The sequence below is a fragment of the Phragmites australis genome, chromosome 6 (genome assembly GCF_958298935.1).
Source record: "Phragmites australis chromosome 6, lpPhrAust1.1, whole genome shotgun sequence".
Classification (NCBI taxonomy): domain Eukaryota; kingdom Viridiplantae; phylum Streptophyta; class Magnoliopsida; order Poales; family Poaceae; genus Phragmites; species Phragmites australis.
The window spans coordinates 25,755,313-25,777,580 of NC_084926.1; the positions used below are offsets into that span (position 1 = coordinate 25,755,313).

Genomic DNA, 22,268 nt, shown 5'->3' on the forward strand with positions numbered 1-22,268 from the left:
TGGCATTAGAGCACAACATTTCCTCTACAAAGCAGTAGGAGTTGCTGTGAATTTATGCCAGGAAACAAACAAAGAAGTAACTGTTTTGTTCATAGCATGCTCACTGATGAGCAGAGTGATAAACTATGTATAATGCACAAGAGATTGAAGAACAGGGTAAAGTAAAGTAGAATTGTAGATATGGAAGTCACACTGAACACACAGAGTGAGGCAAACCAGGTTGCAGTAAACTGCATATCAACATTATTTGCATAAGAACCAAAATGGTTGGTTACACATTCTTCCAGCTTTCGGTGCATCGCCGATCAGAACATATTGACAAGAAACACTTCCATTAATCTCCCTCTGCATGTTCATTGGCCCCATAGAATCACAATCAAATATGGCAAGAGACAGTCATTCGCTAACCAAACTTGACGATCGAAGGATGCATATCTCCATCTCATGCCCCCACTCCCCACCCCACCAAAATCTAGAGCGAGGAAGTAAAAATTAACAACATGGGCACAAGGAAGAGATTCTAGAAACCAAATAAAAAGTAGGGTGAGAAAAAATCTAGCAATTCCTAGGGATCAAATTCTACAAAATGCTAATAAAAATAAAGAAGAAACAATTAAAAAGGGATGTTACACTGATGACGGTTCCACAATGCCAGGTTCATTTATCACATCATCCTCCCCTTCAGCGAGCAATTCTGCATCCTTGTCTTCATCACTTGAAAAGTCCCTCCTCTCTAGCTTCGAATTTGCAGCAACAAACACCAATCGGTGCGCTCGATCAGTGCCACTGCCCATGCTCCCGGGAGCAGACAGCCAGCGCACCATTGACGGTGAGCACCTGAATCCCCTGGAGGTCGCATGGAGGAAGATGAGCCGCACAGCAACCTTGCCCAGCGACTTGAGCTCGCTCAGGCATGTCTCCCAAACAAGTCTGCTGCTCTGCTTATTCGCAACCTTCATCTTCCCTGTGGATGGGTCAGGCTGCCTCACCTGCACAGCTTGCGCATACAATGGGTCCAACCCATCCGACCGCCATTTCATCAGCTCCATCAGAGCAAGGTGCGCCTCCTCCCGCGACACCATTCTGGTGATCAGCCTGTCCACGTCCTTCTCCTGATCAGGCGTCAAGCACTTGAATGGAGGAAGATAACGCCCACTGGCATCCTTGACAAGGTAGAGGGGATCCAATATGAACGCGGCAGACCAGGCTGGGTGGTAGTTTTTCATGAACCTTTTCTCAACCACATTCAGAACAGTGCCTTCATCAATTTCAAATTTATCACACCAATCTCTAACCTTGCTACGTAAGTCCTCCCAGAGTGGCAGGCATTGCCCAACAAGAGGCCTGTCAGCCTCCATCTCCTTCACCATGTCCATGATCAGCTTCACGAGGGAATGCACAGCCTTCACCTCTGTCCAGAAAGCCGCAGTTTGCACTATGTCCCCCATCTCCCTCGCAACTGAGTCATCGATGCACACCAGCTTGTAGGACTCCTCCATCACAGTAAGCCGGAGAGAGCGTGCTGAGATCAAAATATCCCCTAACATCTCAAAGGCTGCACGGAAGTTGCTGCCATTGCCGTTAAACGGCACATGTGCGACGCGAAGGAGCGAGGCATGCCCGAGCTCATGGATTTGATGCTTGTGCAGCAGGGACCGCACCGTTTGCTTGGCATTGCAGTAGGCAGCAAGCTTGGCAGACTTAGCTGCGGTAGAGCGGAAGAGTGGGAGCTCCCGCGCAAAGTCCCTCGCCAAACGGGTGAAGCCATGGATTTGGCAAGACAGGTTCACCATCCAATGGTGCTTATTCTCAAGATCACGCAGGGCCTTTGATTTGAAGCGGTCGGCGACGATGCCCGCGCAACGGTGCACGTCGTTGGAGGAGCCAGAGGCAGACACAGACGCCACGGCGTCGAGCAACAACTCCTCAGCGTAGTCCGAGGGCGCCACAGCAGGCACCGGCACAGCGCGGTGGAACACGGACGTGCCATTGGGGAGGTTGACAGAGAGAGTGACCACCTGCTCCCGCCATCCATCGGCGGCGAGCTGGAAGAAGAGCGCGTCGCGTACGCGCGCGGTGGCGTCAGCGCGGGCCTCGGCGAAGCGGGCGTTGAGGCGCGGACCGGCGAGACCGGCTCGCTGCAGGTCCGGCAGCCCGACCTGGCGCAGGAAGGCCCGGAGCTTTGGGTTGCTGGCGGCGGAGAGCGATACGGCGCCCGACGACTCGAGGAACCAGTCGGCGAGCAGGGCAAGCGCCGCGTCAGCCTGCGGCTTCGGCAACATCGCCCCCGGCGACGCCTTGGGTGACTTGAGCCGCTTCACGCTGTCCTCGAGCATGGCAAGCGCGCCGAGGTCCTCCTTTCCGCCGGAGAGCACGAGCGCCGACTGCTGCTGCGGCGGCGCGGGCAGCGCCGGGGGGTAGCCCGACGACGGGTCGACGACGACAAGGTGGTGATGGTGGGATACGGGCTCCACGGCCGTGTACGCTGGAGGCATGGAGTGTCGCTTGCGGCTGCCAGAGTGGTGGTGTTGATGCTGAGGCTGCGCGTGGTAGTGGAGCGGGTTGGAGTGGTGGAGGTGGTGGAGCGGCGAGGAGGGCGCAATGGACGAGATGGGGATAGGGGATGACGCCGTCGAGTTGGACGGCAAGGGCTGCGCCGTTGCCTGCGGCGGCGGCGGCTGCGAGCCCGACGCGCCGGGGGGCGGGGCGGCGAAGTTGGGGCATGTACCGCGCTTGAGGTGCTCGGACGCCGTCCGGGACGGATTGGAAGCGGAGAAGACGGCGGAGCAGAGGGCGCAGCGGAGCTTGACGGCCTTGGGCGGCATGCCGGTGTCAGCAGGCGGGATGAGGACGGGCTCGAGGTGCGCCCAGTACCAGGCGCCCTTGCCCTTGATCGCCTTGGCCCGCACAGTGAGGAGGCCCTCGTACCGCTTCTGCGCCGCCCGCGCCGCCGCCTCTTCGCTGCCCATTGCCGCCGGTCCTCCCCCCGCCGCCGGTGCGGCCTGCTCCTCCTTCGCCGCCGCCGTCGTCGACATGCCAACCGGGCCGATCGCCTCGCCGCCCATTAAGGAACGAACGGACGAACCAACGATCGGCGAACCAACCGACCGATCGCGCCGGGCGGCGAGAAAAAAGGAACCAGCTTTCTGGTCACCGAACCGCCAATCCAATATCCCGGTGGCGCCGTGGAATTCTTGACCGCCCAGGACTAATACCGGAGATCCCCGGCGGCGGGCGTCGACGGCGATCGGTGCAGCGCATTGGACGGCGGCGGGCGCGGGGGCCCGTCCATGGACGCGCGGAGGGTTGGTACGGTGTTTCGTGGAGGTTTTTGGGGGTTTAGAAAGGAGAAAAGATTTGGGAGAGAAAACAATACGAGAGAGAGAGAGAAAGGGTTTGATAGGGACAAAAGGGAAGGGCACTCTCCGAACCGAACCAGAGGAGGAAGAGATGAATTGAGAAGCCTCTTCCTTCCCCCTCTCTCTGCCTTCTTCTTCCAAGTTCCAATACCACCAATACTATAATTTTTTTAACTAGTTCTTATAGACCTCACTCCCCTCTCCTCTCCTCTCCCTACTGCTTGTGTGTACACAACCACAACACTTGCCCCCTCTCAAAAAATATTGGGAAAACTTTTGTGGTAGCTTATAATTCTGCACTCCTGGCTGGCCGGGCTGGCTCCTGTCTTGTGATGAGTAGTAACTGGTGTAGACTGTGAGGGTACGGGAGGAGAAAGAAAGGGAGAGTAGAGAGATTTGGGGGCTCACTGCTGGTAGGCAGGGGGAGGGGATGAATGGATGGTGATGGGGATGGAGATGGAAGGAGAAGAAATGGGGAGGGCAAGCTAGGAATTTAAGGAAGGGGAGCTATGAAACGAAGCTCTGCCTGTCTCTCTCTTCTTCTCCTCATCGCTTATCGATTACTAGTATTTTTTTCTCTGTTCTTTGGGCAGGGTTGAGTCGGTTGACTGCCCACCCCACCTCACCTCCACAAGAGGAATGCCTCTGGTGGAACGCTACCCCTGTTGTTTATGGTACAATGCCTATATGTAAAATATGAGAGGGGATTGTGTACAGGTGCTCTCTCTCTCTACTAGCATAGGCTACTATGCAATGACCTCCCTACAATACAATACAATTATTTGTGGCGGAATAGTTTGGTGGCCCTAGACACCCCACTCTTTCTCCTGTTAAGCAACCCTCTCTTTTTTTCCAACCAGTTCAATTCCTCCCCGGCGCCGGCGGCACCGCAGTTTTGTTGCTGCGCCGCGCAGTCCTCTCAATTTTCCCCCTCGGCTATTTCTACCAGCGTCTTTCTGAGTTTGTAGTACTCCAAAGTTTTGTACTACTAACAATTCACTCAATTTTCCATTACAAATAAAGCATCCTCCGCTGCTTTTGGTTGCCCGTCCGTATGATGATGGCCCGTAGGGCTAATGATTTCGCCATGGATAGGTCTTTGGGACATGGATGGGTTTTTATTCTCTTTTCTTTTCCGTTGTGGCATGCATGTCGGTTTAAGCAGGACATGCACGCGAGCGTCTGCCGGGATCCATGGTTATCTAGCGAAATTCGTGTTTACCGAGCCGCACTGATGATACAAACAGTTCGATAATTGAGTTTAAAATAAAAATAAAAAAAATTAAAAAACCTAAACACAATTCTAAGATCTTCTTTGTATCATATTCTATAGGTATGAAGTTTGGAAAAAAAAGGTTAAAACACGCAGCTCATTTATTAACTTATGTTAAAAAAATCTTACTATATAAACACATATTTTTCTTGTATATGACGTATCTTAAGAGAATTTTTAAAATTACTTTCACTTCATTTAGAGTTTTATTAATTTCTCTATAATTTTTATAAATTTTACAAGCATAAAGTGAATATGTTAAGAAACAATATTGTAATTAACTTTTTCATATCTATCATTATTTTTCATACATAAAGTATAATATAAGTAAACTAGTAAAAGTAGTTTCACTAATTTTAGAGGTGTAATGAGTTAGTTATGAATTAATCTAGTTACAATACATTTACATAATCATGCATGTAAAAATAATTATTTCATGAGTTCATGTATTTTTAAAAAATATAGGATCATGTAAGAAGAATAAAAAAAATTAGTTTCATGATTTTTATTAGCAAAGAGTAAACTATGCATTTAACTTGATTTAGCAAATACATTTTATCGCACAAAATAGTCAATTTTTTTATAAGTATATATACTTTTATCATGTAGATCATGTTACAAATAAACCAAAAAAAAATTCATTTGATTTGAAGCTCAGATGAATTAGTTATTGATTTTATAAGGTTGACCTTTGGTTTTTTAATTTCACTAAAATTCAAGAAAACTACTCGATAAATCACTAAAACCGAACGGTTATCGATAATATGAAAAATTCAAAAAATACGCTCGATAAATCGTTAAATTCGATCGGTTACCTGTGAAAACTGACCGGTTACCGTTGATCTATTCGGATTCGGTCTGAATTCTTGCCAAAATTTAAATTTGATTGAATAAATTTTAAATAAATTCTCAGCAAACTTTAAACTATCGTCGCGATAACCGCTGGACCTCATTTTGATACCCAAACGATTTTATAAACCTCGGCGTCGAACCAGAACGAACCCCGTTGTGGACGCCGCTGCGTAATGTCCAGGTGAGGGGCTACTGTATTTGAGATGGGAAGGCACGGTTTAATTGCACGCCCAACATAGACGGGTACCAATTCTAGCGGGGGTATGATGTGAGCTGCACTGCGTTGGACACGTATCCCAATCCAATCGGGATCTCTGACTTTTAAGTCATTGAAGCGACGATGACTTCAATCCCTGTGAGTCGTTGGATCCCGCATGAATGGACAAGATTTTGATGACACAGTATGTCTGTAAATAGTACTCATCTGTAACATACTGTGCCGCATTTGTTGATGGGGAATCGCAACCCGCCTGGAAAAAAGAAACTATACACATTGATGGGGAAACGTTTGAAAAGCTGGCCGGCCGGGCACGTTTGTTGAATTCCCGGACTGTTTCGAGGACGATCGGACAAGGGTAGGGGGAAGGGTGTACATTGGTTTATTTAGGAATTCCACATGCAAACCGTGCATAATCTTCATTGCTGCCTTTTTTTTTCTGGTTTTTACTACTACATATATTAAAGAAAAATAATTCTATAGGATCTAGTTTTATAGAAAAAAAATTTCTTGTGTATATCACATGTTTATTTTCTTTCTCTTAGCTGTACATACCAGCGGTTGGAATAGAGAAAAAAATATATAAATCAAAACTTTATAGGAATCTTTCGATGAAAAATCGAATAAAATTTCCTCCCTGTACTAGAGCGCCGTTTCAAAAGAGTGCTAATTTTACTAGTATGAATGGCTGTAGTAATTTGTATTATGTTCGTTTCGCTATGTGGGCAGCCTATGGTGATTTTAAGAAATAAATTAATGGGAGGGTAATGGAAAAGGATACAAAGTACATGGTAGGAGTGGAAAATAAATACCATGTTTTCGAATTATCTAATATTCATATATGTCAAAACATGAATATAGATATCCTATCCATATTTATTTATAAACAGATACTAAAATAGATATATCCGAATCCATTTTCGAGATTCGGATTCAAATATAGATATCGAATTGCTTTGAATTCAGATGTGTAAATGGATAATATCCGTATCTGCTAATAAAGGAACCAAATGTGGCTAAAGTTTTAGAAATTTCATAGGTGAACGAAATTTATATATTCTGGCCTAATTAAATTGGATCAAATTTCAGTAAAATTTAACCAAAAATTTAATTTTTGACATGAATTTTGAACAAAATTTCTAAATTTTTGGTAATTCTAGTAATTCCAAATGTGAACATTTTTCACACCAAAATAAAAATTCTTGTCGTTAAAGGTGTAGGATATTTGCATACAAACCCGATCGAATAGATATCCGAATGCGGATTCGGATTTGAACAATCCGGTTCATATTCGCATTTGAGGATATTCGAATTTGTATTCGTATTCATATTAAAATATACATAGCAATGTAAAAAATAGACTATTCAATTTGTATTCAATCCATTTCCACCCATAGAAAATGGTGCCTATGAATGCACCCGTGGACATTCTGCATTTCTTGCTTTTTCCAGTCCAGAAACAACTGGATCATATATAATTTCCACCTGCACACGTTACAACTGTAACCCATCATACCAAATTCATGTCCAAATTCACTGCACCACATGGACGAGGTCGACTACTCAGAATTCCTTGGGCATGTTATATGGAGTATGAATGAAGCAGATTAATTATTGTCCATTTTTATGTTATGTTCTATGCTCTCAGGTCCTTTTGTAAGATCTGAAGTCATTGGACTCAGGTTTTGTAATCTCTTGTTAACCCACCACTGTATGGGCCACTAGGGCCTTCAAAACATAATTTAAAAGGCGAAGCAATACTACATTGAGCCATATACCGTTTCTACGATATTTTTGTGAAAATTTGTCATACTGATCTGATGCTAAAAATAGATTTTTTTTTTTTTAAACAACGGTGGTGCCCGCTAGATATTCCCAACCACAGATGGCTATCCTGTCCATATGAGTTCTATTTAGCATATCTAAAATTTATAGAGTTTTACTGAAAAGCTGTTTTTTTAAAAGCTGTTTATAGCTTCTTAAGAAAGATGTTAATTATAAGCTTATTTTTAAGCTCTTAGCATATAGCTTTTTAAAAAGTTACTCTCAATTAGTTTACCAATTTTTAATTTATTTTATCAGAAATTAGTTTATCAGTTTTTTAAAAACCAGCATAAACTTAACTTATTTGATATAGCTTATAGTTTCTGAAAAACAAAAATTGCTGAATGTATGCCAAATAGAAATATAGTCCTTATCCTCTTCACAAATTGGTTCAGTCTAAAAGCGGAACAAATGAAAATTCGGCCCACTCCACGTACGATACAACATGTAAAATATTTCCCCACCTGCAAGCACTTCTTTTGCAATTTTTCCAGCATGATGTTGCGGAATATGTGTATAGATATGATTTCCAACATGGTAATATCCTAGGAGATTGCCTAGCTCTCACATCTACCCATAGCCCACGGAAAAAAAAGAAAAAAAAAGAGTTGCTTTCTGGCTGGGTGGAATATAATCCCTTTTATGTACACAGCATGTAGCTTAAATTCGGTACCGTCCAATTTTGACATGCCCTCTTTCTGGAGGAAAAGATGGGTGGGAAAGACCCTGCCTGATTGACATGTATGTGTGTGTATTGCGCTCGTCAGGATGGCAGCAACATAGGCTTGTGCTGAAGGCTCTTAAACAAAGCATGAGTCTGCTGCTACTATTAACATACTGCTATTAGCATAAGCAACCATATATAGAACAGAATAGAATAGTACAGTCTGAGTCCTCTGAGCTAACAATGGATTAACAAAGCGTGCTTTTGCTGATGCCACGTATCCCGAGGATAATATGATAATTCGCTAGCGCCTTATTTATTTTATTTTATTTTATTTTTGCAAAAGGGAGGGAGCAAACACTAGCAGTTTCATGCATGACAGACAGCATGAGGATTGGAGTGCAAGCAGTGTTGCCGGCGTCGGTAGGCATAGCGTTTTTGGAGGTGAAGGGTGAAGATATATTATTTTCAGTCGGGGGTGGTGATTATGACCTCCTTTTGGTCATTTCAATCACCTTTTTTTACATCGAATGATTCGAGCAATCCGCGGCCGGGATATTTTAATTGCATCGCATACGTCCGCGTATCATCTGCCACACATACACTCGAGAAAAAGGGGCGCCGGGGGAATAACGACCTAAAACACTACGATTACGGGGTCGCCATTAATGGTAGGTGTAGTGGTTTCAAGGTGGGCTCTATAGCATGGCCCCCTCTCGCTCTCGCGCTAGCTGCTACCTGCATCTAGGCTTGTTTACGAATAATACCTTTTTATTATAAATATATGTCGTTTTAAATTTTTCAACTATTTTTAAATATAAGCTATTTTCGAATTTTTATGTATTTTTTCTTTTGTTCTCTTCTTGCCTTTATTTAATCAATGCGATCACTCTGACAAATAAATGATCCTACAAATAAGCGAGTTATCTTTTTCGGTATAGAATAAATAAAGAGTAATAAGATTATTTAATTTTAAATCTAAAATAACCTATATTTACAATTAGAAAAAATAATACTCTATATTTGCTGACCCACCTGTATGCATGGCCCAAAACCAAGGAGAGAATATATAGTGGGTGAAAATGCAGAAATACATATATAGTTTCACGTTGGTACAGTAGTAATTGTTGGAATTGAAAGTACTTATGGGCCATACCATCAAAATCTTACGAGAGATACTAGAGATTCTCGTAACATACGTGATTCCACGACACGACACAACATAGCACCACACAATCAACCACAGCTGCTGATCTTAATCTGGTAAAATGGACCCCGAAACAGCAAACAGAAACATTTTATCAGATTTGGTAAAGAGATTTCTCATTTCTTACAACAGATTAGATTCCCGGTGCAAAATCAACGTGGTATACTGGTATCAAACATGTATATCTTTAGGAATATTTAGCTGCTCAAAGTAGACTTAATTCTAATAGGTGGCATAGTAGTGAATTTTGCTTTTGTGTAGCACATATATTAAATGCCGTATAACACCCAACACGAGTTTTTGGATTCAATTATTTCCATTATTTCCTCACATTTAGATGCGCACCCTTAATCATTACCTCCTCAGTCCATCATGTAAGCGTATTTTAATTTGAAAATGTCAAATTTTGCTAGTTTTGACCAACAATTAGTCTAAATATGCATGTTAAGTGTACAAAAGTTGCACAAATAGATTCATATTCCAAATGCTTTTATGATGATGATGGTTTTTTAGCAATTGACAATATATCCTAAAAAAATAAAGGTTAAAATCTACTTTTGAAAACTTTTTCATATCAAAATATGTCTTATATTAATTGATGGAGGCGTATACTTCTAGAATGCATACCACTTCTATTCAAGAACAGTCAGTGTGTAATTCTGACTTCACATCACAGCGCAATGATCCAATGAGAGGGTTAACTAGACTAATCACAAATCAGAACTAACTAGACCAACCGAGTTATCTCGAAATCCACTATGAGCTAGGGTGAGTAATGTAAAAGGCATCTTGTTGTCTCTTAAGAATCTGGCTGCTATATCTATCTTATTTATGAAGCTACGAACACAAGCTTCGGATTAGACATGACATCTTTTTACGGGTTGAAATTTATTCACCTCCTTTTCCTATCGGAAAGAACCTTTTAGACCTTTCTAATCAGCCCATATCTATGGGCCTCTTGGCAAGTTTTGCTAGTCTCCATCTATGCACAGGATTCCCATCACAATGGGCGGATCCAGGGAGGGGGCTGGTATCACATCCTAAATGTTGTAGATATATCATTAAATATAATCATATATTATGAGTATTATATTTAAATGTTAAGTATGGTTGAGTGCTTATTAATTTCAATGATGGCCTTAAAATTTGTTAAGAGTTATGAAAATACCTGACTTTAGAGTTTTCTTTTAATTTAAGTTTTGTATATGTGTTGTGTGTGAATCCATTTAAAATAGGTTCATCTCGTATTAAATAGCTACACGATAATTGCTAGAATTTTTGGAGCACTAGAGCACCTTGGGTTAGGTGATTTAAAGGAGACAAATAAATTAGACAGAGAAAGAAAAGGAAATAACAACTGTAATAGATATGAGACACTAACAAGTGAGACCCGCTTGAGCTGGCCCACTTCCCTCCCTCTCTTCGGTTGCAGTAGCAGCAACTCATTCCCCTCCCCCATTGTGCCCCCTCACTCTCCCTTACTCCCAACCGAACCAGCCAAAGGTCAACAGCTCCCCCTGTCAAATTCTCGTCCATTTCTCCCCCAAATCCCACCTCAAGCAGCGAGATTTGCGATATGCATGTCACACCATTACGTTCCCTAGCTTCTAAGCTTCCCATCCATCCAATCTTTTCACACATGCACAGGGTTTTGACAATGTTCTTCATCTCCCAAATTCTTTTGGTTGAAGCCTTGAGGAGCAGCAGCTTGGTCCACTTCCCCAAGCTTTTTCTTTTCTTTTCTTCCTCCCCTCGACAATCACCGATCTTGGAAAGGACCTTAGGTAAGTCTCCTAGGATCCCTATGGTGAGAATGCACGTTTTAGTTTGGTTTTTGAGCTACTATCGAGTAGTTGTGGAGCACCGCTTTGTTCTTGTAGAAATGGAGCTAGTAGGGAAAGTTTGGATGAGATAGAACCCGGGAATCATGCTTGTTTTTTTGGGTAGATGGAGCCTAGAACCCTTGGACTGGTGCAAATATGTTGTTCCTTAAATTGGTGAACCATGCAAGTTGAATTGGCAATGAAATCATTGTAAACTCATGCTTGTCAGTTCAACTAGAAGTTTCGGTTTATAGCATAGAAGTTTCGGCTAATCCAAGTTAAACCACCCGAGAACCCCTGTTTGGACAAACACCCAGAAGTTCCAACCACCTGGAAGTTCTGACCTTCTATCGGAAGTTCTGGTTAATCCGAGTTAATCCAACCCAAGAATCCCTATTTAGAAAAACACTCAGAAATTCCGACCACCCGGAAGTTCCGACCTTATACCGAAAGTTCTGGTATTCAGTCAGAAGTTTAGATATTGCTTGGATTGGAGACTTCTTTGTTCTTTCGCATGTCTTTGTAATCTTAGCTTGTTGTACTACATCCTCACTCTTTATGTATCTTGTAGCATACCTCTTTGCACCCCATTCATACTCATCACATTGCACACACTCTTCTTTAGAGAACGAAGGACCAGAGTGTGACGCGAGCGTGATTGTGTACGATCCGGAGTTTGTTGTTGTTGATTGTGAAGTTGAACACCAAGGCAAGTATCTAAGCATATTTCACCTTATAATTTGGATCATGTAGATTCTAAATTGATAAGTTATCGCTCTATAAAACTTATGAGCTTTTGCTGAAAAGCGGTTTTTGCTGAAAGCTACTTATGATTTTTGGCTTTTGACTTTTGGGTTTTATGATAAATTTTTAGGTTCTCAGCACACCAAAAGTCAGAAAAATTACTCTTAGTCAGCTTATTAGCTTTTAGTTTATTTCATCAGAAGCTAGCTTTTTAGCTTTTAAAAAGCCAACAATAAGCCAGCCTGTTTGTTTTAGTTTTTGGCTCCTACAGAAACCAGCAATAAATTGAAACAAATAGGGCATATGTATGTTGTGCATATTTAGCGAGTCTGTGTCGGGTTTCATAGATAGAACTTATATTGATGCATTACTTCTACCTTGTTTTCATGATGATCCCTATCCTTATACCCGGGTATAACATGTTGTTGTCTAATTTAAAGGTTATCCGAGATGCTTAGAAATGCATAGGTCCTCGATAGAAGTCAAGTAGTGGTTTGATCATCGTTCGTGAGCTATAGGCCTAATTATTGATCTCAAGGATAACGTTGATGATGGAATGTATAAGATGTGAGAATGAGGTGAGATGCGAGTGGTGCTAGGGGTAGGTCGGGAGAGGAACCCGAATGCCATAGACCGCTTGCATCGTTTAAGCACCGATAGTTGTTGCAGTTAGTTTTAGCACTTTTCGTACTTTCCACATATACATATATGAGACGGGTGAGCCGAGTACCATATGTTGCTATGGACTTTTGATGTGCAAGTCTATGGTGTTATGGGCTGCAGGCTTGTAAAGTATTTATTTTTCTTGGGGAGTAGTTCTAGATGACATCTACACCTATATGTGCATGTTTAAAAAGTTAGGGTTTATTTGGGAAAGGTTGTCATGTGAATCATCGCTTGCAACCAACAGGTTGTATGAAGGGTGGTCTCATGTCGTTTGGGTAAAGATGTACCCCCTGCAGGGTGTAAGAACAATTCAAATTGCCGCACTCTCGGTTATGAGCATGCTTGTGTCCATTTGAATCAATCGTAGAGTCCTGTTGTGGAATGATGTTATGGTATGTTGGGATGTAGTTGTGATGGTTGATGACGAGTTGAGATGTTTAAAGTTACATATATTTTTATGCTGTTGATCTTAGGTTAGAAGGATATAAGTGGTTGGGTGTAGCTGCTCACGCTTGAGTCGAATTTTAGTTTTGCATACAAATTCCCTTAACCTTATGGCCAATTGCTTGCTAATTCATCTAGATGCATTATCCTTGGAGTCGAGTTATTATATGTACCTACTATGGATTAAGCTTTACGAGTACCTTCGCACTCACATTGCTTTAATGAGTTTTGCAAATAAGGAAGAGGTAGTTTTCGATTACTTCATGCCCGTCAATGTTGGCTATAGGTGAGAGTAGTACCTTCTACTCGGGTGATGTTATTTTGGGGTGGTGCCTCTGGGCAAAGGATCTAATGAGCAATGTTGGCCTGATCTTCCGATAGGTAGTGATAAGTCGGTGGGTGGAGAACTCGACGTTAATGATCCAAAGGCTTCGACCTGAACAGATCGTCTCCCTTGCAATCACTACACCACAGCTCCGATGGTTATCAACCGTGTCGCGCGGTTGACCTCGCCAAGAAGGCTCAATCCCTGCAAGCGTACCGAGAACACAAGCAAGAACGTAGAAGATGCAATCTGAAATATTGCGAATTGAATTCAAGCACTCGAAGTCGGGGTTCCACAAACACTTACGGCGGCCTAGTCGGTCCGGAACAAGAGCGAAAATCTCACAACTGTGTGTAGATCAATATCTAAGCAAAACCCAACCCTAATTAGGGCAACGTCTACTGTATATAAAAGACTAGGGTCGGCCAAGGACCCCTGGATGCGTCCCTAATGGACTCCAACACAATACACGGCCCAACGGCCCAAAAGATGGTGGCGCAGCACCCTGACAGATTTTGGATGTCCACTTGTTTCGATGATTCCCGTTGAATTAGAAAGAATTTGGACATGGGTCCAGTCCCGTTGGAAAGCTTATCTCCTTAGCTTTCCAACCATGTGTAGAACGTCGAAAACGGAGTCCGTATGCTTCCTGAACGACGATTTTAGTGCAGACTGGTCCTGGACTCCGAAACGGACTCGAACTTGATTGGACCTCCACCTTGGCTTGGGCGCCCTTGCTGTTCTTCTCCCGTGTTCCTAAGTAACAATACATCACAATTATTCAATAGCATCCCATCCTCATCAAAATATAAAGGAACACTAAGAAACGAGCTCACCTCATGATTTAGTTGACGTGCACGAGCTCGTGTCAATGGACCTATTGTTGGAGGAATACTCGGTGTGTGTGTATCTGAAAGAGTGATGTCCTCATCAGGCTCCACATATCTTTTGTTGTAATAGACTTTATATTTTGCTGCATAGTTCCTCTAAGCAGCTAGGAGGTGAAGTGATGCTTTTGTCCTCCTAGCTTACGTTTCCATAAATGGATGTAAATCTGTAATGACTTAAAGACTTATAATATAATTTTATTACTCAATCTTTGTTATTACTTGGTTTGATGAAGCATGATGTAAAGGCTCGTGTTCTGATCTTGGGCATAAACACTTGCCGGGACTACCGGGATTGGATTCTGGTTAATTATTGTGGTTGTAATTGTGTAAATGATCGTCCTAATGATTAACTAGAATACAATTTAGACGCCTTACAGTGTGACATTAGAACTTGGTTTAATGAAGTAGCCAAAATAGCTTAGGATATAGGCTAATAAAAACTTGTCCACCTCATTTATACAACTCATTAAATTTTAAATTCCATATTCTAAGTATGTGTTCTACTTTTATTTCTCACCTTATCTTAGAGCTTTTCATACTTTTTCTTGTTGATAACATGTTTAATCTTGATCTCTGACTCGTCTCATTCTTAATGGGTTAGGATGTCCGCTTTTGCTATGGTGATGGTTACTCGTGCTGAGGGTGTGGAGGGTTTTCCTGCACTCCTCCACAAGATGTTATGGCGTGCAAATTTCACCTTCACGCCAGAATATGTGGTATATGCTCGAGGAGTTGGGCCTGACTTGGTGCACTACTTAGCGACCGTGGACATCTGGTCGTGAATCATCGAAGACAGAGCCAACCCCCATTACTTTGAGTCAATTGGAACTTCGGAAGAAATGGCAATTCAAGTGGTGGCTTGCAAGGTGATGATTGCCCTTCGTGATGAGTTACCGATTCTACATGGATGACCATTCATCTATTTTCCGTCTCAGGGCAACAACGTCAACAACTTTGAAGTTGTTTCAGATGGGGCCCCACTGAATGACCACCACATGGTAGAGTTGGTTCGTTCCTTGGACCAATCCTACCATTGTGTAGTGATTGAGCTATGAGAGACGTGAAGGCATTACAACCGGCTGCAACACAAGATGGACATGTAGGTGCGCCGTGGGTAGGTGAACTGCGAGGTGTTGTATGGAGAGGGCCATATAATGCCATATAGCATGGCACCTCAGTATCACCATTTTTTGGTGGTGCTAGGCACCTGGGTACCTCATCCCCGTGCCCGAGGCATGAGGGCATCCAATGGGTTGCAAGTGCCCCTATTCCATAGTTTGGATGCCACGAGAGAAATGTTGTTAGGCGACCCTGAATTCCAACTAGGTTGCTCAAACGTCAATCTGAAACCGCATCAGCTCATGCACCCCAATGCCATTAATGATACAGGTGCTCCTCAATCTCATCTCTTGGATGAATTTTCGGAGGACTTTATTTGGGATCCGTATCGTAAATGGTTTTTAAGTCGGTGGAGATAAGAATAATGTAATTGGGTGTAGCTTCTTTTCATGAACTTTTGGAAGATTAAAATTAGTTGTATTATGCCCTAAGTATGAGACTTATTTGATGTACGTTTATATTTGTATGAGTATCATGATTGCTTTCATGTGTCTTTCATTTCTGCTGGTTGCTACGCATCATGCAGTTGTGATTTGTGTGTTAGTGGTTCTTCTTGTGTTACTCTTTATAATGATGTCATTATGAATCATGTTGCATCGACGCAATCGATGAAAAAGGTAAGAAGGTAAGGGACACATCAGTGTGAGGCAGGAGCCTGGTGTGTCATGTACGGTGATTATACGAGAAGTGAATACATTAGGAATAACGTATGAACATTTACCATGCGATGGTGGTCATGGTCATCTACCACAGGATGGTGGTTATAGTCATCTAACTATGTGGTGATTACACAACTTATGAAACATCACTTGTGTGATGAACTGCACAAGCACCGTTCGTGTGAACACTTTTTCTTCCTTGTGTGAAGGGTGCTGATTGGTGGGTAAATATATATGAATGCCTGTAATGATTGTGATCTTGATGCTTGTTCGGGAGTGATGAACTCGAGAAAGAAACATGTAGATAGGGATTGAGCATACTTTCATTCCTATCTCTTATGATGCACGTATTTACATATCATGGGCTTTAAGGAGTCCGAATGCATTCTTGTTGATTTATTCATTCCTTGTCGTTTCTAAATTCCTATTCATGATCTCCCTTGTAAAGATCTTGTCGTCACTAATTTTGGGATTTATGGCAAGATGATGACCTGCCAAAACCTTAGGAATGATCTCCCTGAGGGTTCCCACGATAATGATCCAGTACCGCCTCCTCTGCCAAGTATAACGGATGTACTGATGCAAATTGAGCAAAATTACCAGGCTTAAACCGCTCTTCTTGAAGCTCTTATGCACAACACAGCCCCTCATGGAGAAGATGGAGCTGGACTCCATGATGACTTCGTGGACTTCCTTCGAACTCAACTACTTTCATGTGTGTTGAGGATCCCCTCGACGCAGATCAATGGCTTCACACCATTGAGTAGAAGTTGGCGCTTCTCAGGTGCGAGGACCACGAGCGGGCCCTCTTTGCTGCCCATGAGCTCCAAGGTGCTACCGATGCGTTGTGGGCCAATTAACTCGCCATGCACGGCGCCAACCATCGCATACCCTTGGCAGAGTTCCGCGAAGCCTTCCAAGACTATCATATCCCCAAGGGGATAATGGACATCAAAAAGCGGGAATTTCTAGACCTCAAGTAGAGAGGCAAATCTATCATGGAGTATGTTCACGCGTTCAACCATCTAGGCCAATATAGGCTGGAAGAGATCAATACCGATGTGAAGAAGCAAGATCATTTTGTGAATGGTCTCTCCTCAAAGATGCAAGACTGTCTGTTAGGCCACGAGTTTGCTGACTCTAACAAGTTGGTGAGCACCTCCCTTATGGTCGAATTCAAGATGAAGAACCACCAGAAGGAGAAGAAGCACAAGAGGGTTCCGTTACCTTCTGTGGATGGGAACTCCCAATGTCCCCGTACAGAGAATCACCCTCCCCCATCTCATGTTTCGACTCCGACTGCTCCACGACTGATGTGGATGGTGCGACGTCCGCCTCCCTCATTGCAAGAACAGACTTTAAGGCATGTAGGATCGCTAGGGAGTGTGACAAGTGGCTCCGGAGGCCCATGCTACAACTGTGGGCGTGTCGGTCACTCCACGTGGGATTGTCGTTTCTCTAAGCCAGGAGTTGTCATGACTGCTCTAAGACCGCCACTACCAACGCAACCCCTTCAGCAAGCCTCCCAGGCTATGCACATTCCGAAGCATGGCTGTGTGAACCACATCATCGCCAAAAAAGCTCGAGATGATGACAACATGCTCGTCGGTACACTATTCGTGAATTCTCTACCTGCAATTGTACTTTTTGATTCAGAAGCATCTCATTCTTTCATCAAGGAGGGTTACGTCTTATGTCACAATATGGTCATCAAGACCCTACCCTCTTCCTATCATATCGATGAACCCGATACCCAGTTACAAGCCAATCAAGTCATCCCTTTTGCTATGATCCTCATTGAAGAAGTTCCATTCTTTGCGAACTTGATCGTGATTGATACTAGAGGAGTCGATGTCATCTTGGGGATGAATTGGCTAACCATCTATAGTGCCCTTATTGATTGCATAAAAGGGTAGTTTCTCTCAAAAAATCAAGTGGTGTGCGGATTCCTCTTCACCTTGGAGAGGGTGGTCCCCACCTATATTTCTTGACAATTGTCACTGAAATGTCGCCTAGAGGGGGGGGGGTGAATAGACCAAACCTAAAAATTCTGCGAACTTAAAACAGCGGAAGAGAAAAAGTGCGCACCTTCCACAGTTTTGTCCGGAACCTCCACACTTGTACGGAGGTTCCGCAGAAAAGTGCGGATACTCCGGACTTTTGGGGAAAACTTGAACTGGAACAAAATTAGAGATAAGGTGTGTCAATTTTACAAGTTACCAAGCACCAGTAGATGTATGTCAACCTATATGACCAAATACCTGTAGCTCAAACCTTACAACAAGATAGATCGGGTTTAAACCCTAGAATTCAATTCAAACAAGAGAGTATATCCAAATACAAGAAATTGAACAAGATTGACACAAGAATTTGTTTATCAGAGTTCGGCCACTCCACAAAGAAGTGCCTACATCTCCGTTGAGGAGCTTACAAAGAGCTGGGTCTTTTTCAACCCTATCCTCACCAAAGTGACCACAAAGATCAAGCTTTGAGTTTCTTACTCAACTTGTCGGGGTGATACAAACACCCCGAGGCTCACTACAAACTTGGGAGCTCAACGGGCGACGCCTAGCCGTCTAGGTGGACGAACCACCGACAGTAACGAACTTGAGACCACCGGCTTGACGAAGAAACGAGTGCTCAAAAGGATGGCTTTGTATCTCACTAGCACTATTGCTCAAACTCACTCAACCCTAGCAAAGATCTCAACAAGAATCACAAAAAGGGAGTGGAAAGGAGCTTTCAATGAGCTAGAAGCTTTTTGTCTCAAAGTTGGTCGGATTTGAAAAGCTGAGGTGCTGTTGCATTGAAAGGTGTGGGGTTTAAATACTCCACACTAAAAAACTAGCCGTTATGCTCTGAAAAGTGCGGACCCTCCGCATAAGTTCGGAACCTCCACACATATGCGGACACTCTGCAAAAAAAGTGTGGACCTTCCGCAGTTAGCCATGAACTCACTAAAGTGCGGACCTTCCGCACAAGTGTGGATACTTTGCACAAAAGTGCAGACCTTCCGCAGTTTTCTGAAACAAAAGATTTAGGACTAACTTTCTGTGACTCTCATGGGTTTGTTTGGACTTTTGAGCACTGTCTCTACATAAACAAGTAGATTTCATGTTCCCCTTTACAGTACAGCATCCTAAACTCAAATATAAAGCATAAAAGAATTTAAAAGCCATAGGAGCCATGCCACTTTCCTTTATCCGTTTTTGGGGGTTCACAATGCGTCACATTTTTCACTTGATGGAACTAACACCTGTCCATAACTCATAAAACTCATTAGTTCTTTAATTGCATTGTCATTATCACCAAAACCCACTTAGGGGCCTAGATGCACATTCAATCTCCCCCTTTTTGGTGATTGATGACAACCCAATTAAAGCTTACAAGAGGTGTATATGTTAAAAGATTTTAAATGATAATGCTATAGGGAGCTCCCCCTAAAGATGTGCATTGAATTGACTTCAAAACTTTTGGCCTAAAATGCCAATTGCACAAATTTTGGGACATGTGAAGGCTCCCCCTAAATCATAGCATCCGTGGGGTGCAACAACAATATGTGTGTAGATGCATGAATAGACGTGATGCATATGACAAGATATATCACATATTCCAAAAAAGAGAGAAACAAACATTACACATTAAACAAGACATTTCATCACACTAACACAAATATAGTCTTACAAATTTAAAAGTTCAACTAAGCATACCACAATCACACATAGGTTCTCATGTCCACCACCACACGAATAGAGTTATTACAAAACGACGCGAATAGAAGAAATGAACAAACATAGATAAGCCTTTCACTCCCCCTTTAGCATCGAGCACCAAAAAGGGAGAAAGGAAAGACATGAGGAGCAGCTAGTCATCATCTTCGTCATCCTTAGCGTCATCCTCTCCTTCTTCATTGTCATCGCCTACTTCTTCATACTCCTCTTCCTCTTCTTCTTCGATCTCACCACGGGAGTAGAAAGTACGGCGAGAGCGGGAAGCCGAAGGGGCCTCTTCTTCCTCTTCTTCTTCTTCCGCGGCGTCCCACTCGGCAAAAGGATCATCAAAATCGTGCAACTCACGATGAGGAGAAGTGGAAAGTTGTAGGTGCTCTTTGACTTCCTTCACTTCTCGTCGCATCTCATTCACCTCCATTGCATTATATTTGCATATGTTGAAGATAGCACGGAGGACGGACTTGACACGAGAGCCGCGGGCATGAGAGCCACCACCACCATGAGAGTGTGAAGATGGTGCATGAGGTGTGGCGACATGGGATGAACTTGCTCCTCCACTAGAGGAGGCCTTGAGATTCTTCGGGCGATAGGGTTAATGAATACAATCCTTTGGAAATGAGATCTTGGTAACCTTTTCGATGATATACATGATATATGGAGCATACGAAAGGTTCTTCCTTGCATCTTTCATAGCATCAATGAGCTCCACCCATATGAAGTCACCAACACTGAATGGCCTACCACCAGTATCCATCCTTAGAAGAATGTTTCTTGAGATACCATGGATCTTGGTCACATCTCCCTTCTTTGGATACAAAGTTTGACGGAAGAGAAGGTTGAGAATGTGATAAAACGGCTTCAAACCGTGAGCTAGACCCATCGGTGTCATCTCCTCCCATTTAAGCTTGAGGGTCAAGATGCCCTTTGGTGCAATGTTCTCCTTGTTGCAGATCCCTTGGGTCTAGGTGCTACATCACAACCCGAGAGAGAGATGAGAGAAGAACTTGAGGTCAATCTTTGAGAGCTTTGCAGAGAATCCACACTGGGGAAAGATGATCTTGATTTAGGTGTGGAGCCTCCGAAGAAATGCCTTCCAAATCACGAAGATGGGGATTTGAGTGGAAGAGCTAGGGTTTAGAGAGGGAGAGCACGAGTTGGAGAGAGAGGGGCTTGGTGAAAAAGAATAACTGCTGTGAGAGAAGGGATTTAACCCGAAGGGAGGGTTAAAAAGGGTAAAAGGATGAATTCTGCCAAAGTCCGAACCTTCCGCACATTTATGCGGGCCCTCCGCATATGTGCGGATACTCCGCACTTTGAAAGCAGCAGAGAAAGGAAATCAAAGGAGATTAGGAAGAAATGTGCTTTGATGGACATGAGATTTCATACCACTTGTGATTAGCTATCAATCAATCAATCAATCAAAACAATAATCACAAGTGACATGACTTGATCAACGATCAAAGATCCAAATTTTGTAAATCACACAATTCTATGCCTATTTCTTTTGAAAAACTCCTATCTAAAAGCTATAAATCTATAATAACCAATTGTATGCAACAATTCAAGCCACGTTGCGAGAATCTAGGATGTTTAGTTTACTTCTCAAGTCGCAAAACCTTTGCTCATCTAGTGGCTTTGTGAGGATATCGGGTAGTTGTTTTTCGGTTCTCACATGGCAAATATCGATATCCCTTTTGGTTGAGTGGTCTCTCAAAGTGATGTCTTATGTCTATGTGTTTGGTTCTTGAGTGTTGCACGGGATTGTTGGCTATTTTGATGGCACTCTTATTGTCACACAAAAGTGGAATATTCGTCATGTTATAGCCATAATCTCTCAAGGTTTACCTCATCCATAGGAGTTGGGCACAACATGCTCCCGCGGCAACATACTCAGCTTCAGCGGTGGATAGGGCTATGAAATTTTGTTTCTTTGAGGACCAAGCTACCAAGGACCTACCCAAGAATTGTCAAGTCCTCGAGGTGCTCTTCCTATCTACTTTGCAACTGGCATAATCAGAATCTGAATAGCCGATAAGGTCGAAGGATGACTCTTTAGGATACCACAAGCCAAGGTAAGGGGTATGAACCAAATATCTAAGAATTCTCTTAACGGCCACTAAATGGCACTCTTTTGGAGCGGCTTGAAATCTTGCACACATGCACGCACTAAGCATAATGTCGGGCCTAGATGCACTAAGGTAAAGTAAAGAACTAATCATGGAACGATATACCTTTTAATCTACAGCCTTACCTTCTTCATTTAGATCGAGGTACCTATTTGCTTGCATAGGGGTCTTGATGGGTTTGGTATTCTCCATGTCAAACTTTTTGAGCATATCCTTGATGTATTTGGTTTGACATATGAAAGTTCCTTCCTTGAGTTGTTTGATTTGAAATCGAGGAAAAACTTCAATTCACCCATCATAGACATCTCGAACCTTTTGGTCATGATCCTACTAAAATCTTCACAA

General features: G+C 43.1%; 1 protein-coding gene across 1 annotated transcript; it reads right to left on the reverse strand.

Annotated features, from left to right (window-relative positions):
- Positions 1 to 329: 329 nt before the first annotated feature.
- Positions 330 to 4,002, reverse strand: LOC133922171 (uncharacterized). Its single transcript, XM_062367382.1, has one exon. The coding sequence runs from the start codon at positions 3,063 to 3,065 to the stop codon at positions 627 to 629; it is 2,439 nt and encodes an 812-aa protein (XP_062223366.1). The 5' UTR covers positions 3,066 to 4,002; the 3' UTR covers positions 330 to 626.
- Between the last annotated feature and the right edge of the window lie 18,266 nt (positions 4,003 to 22,268).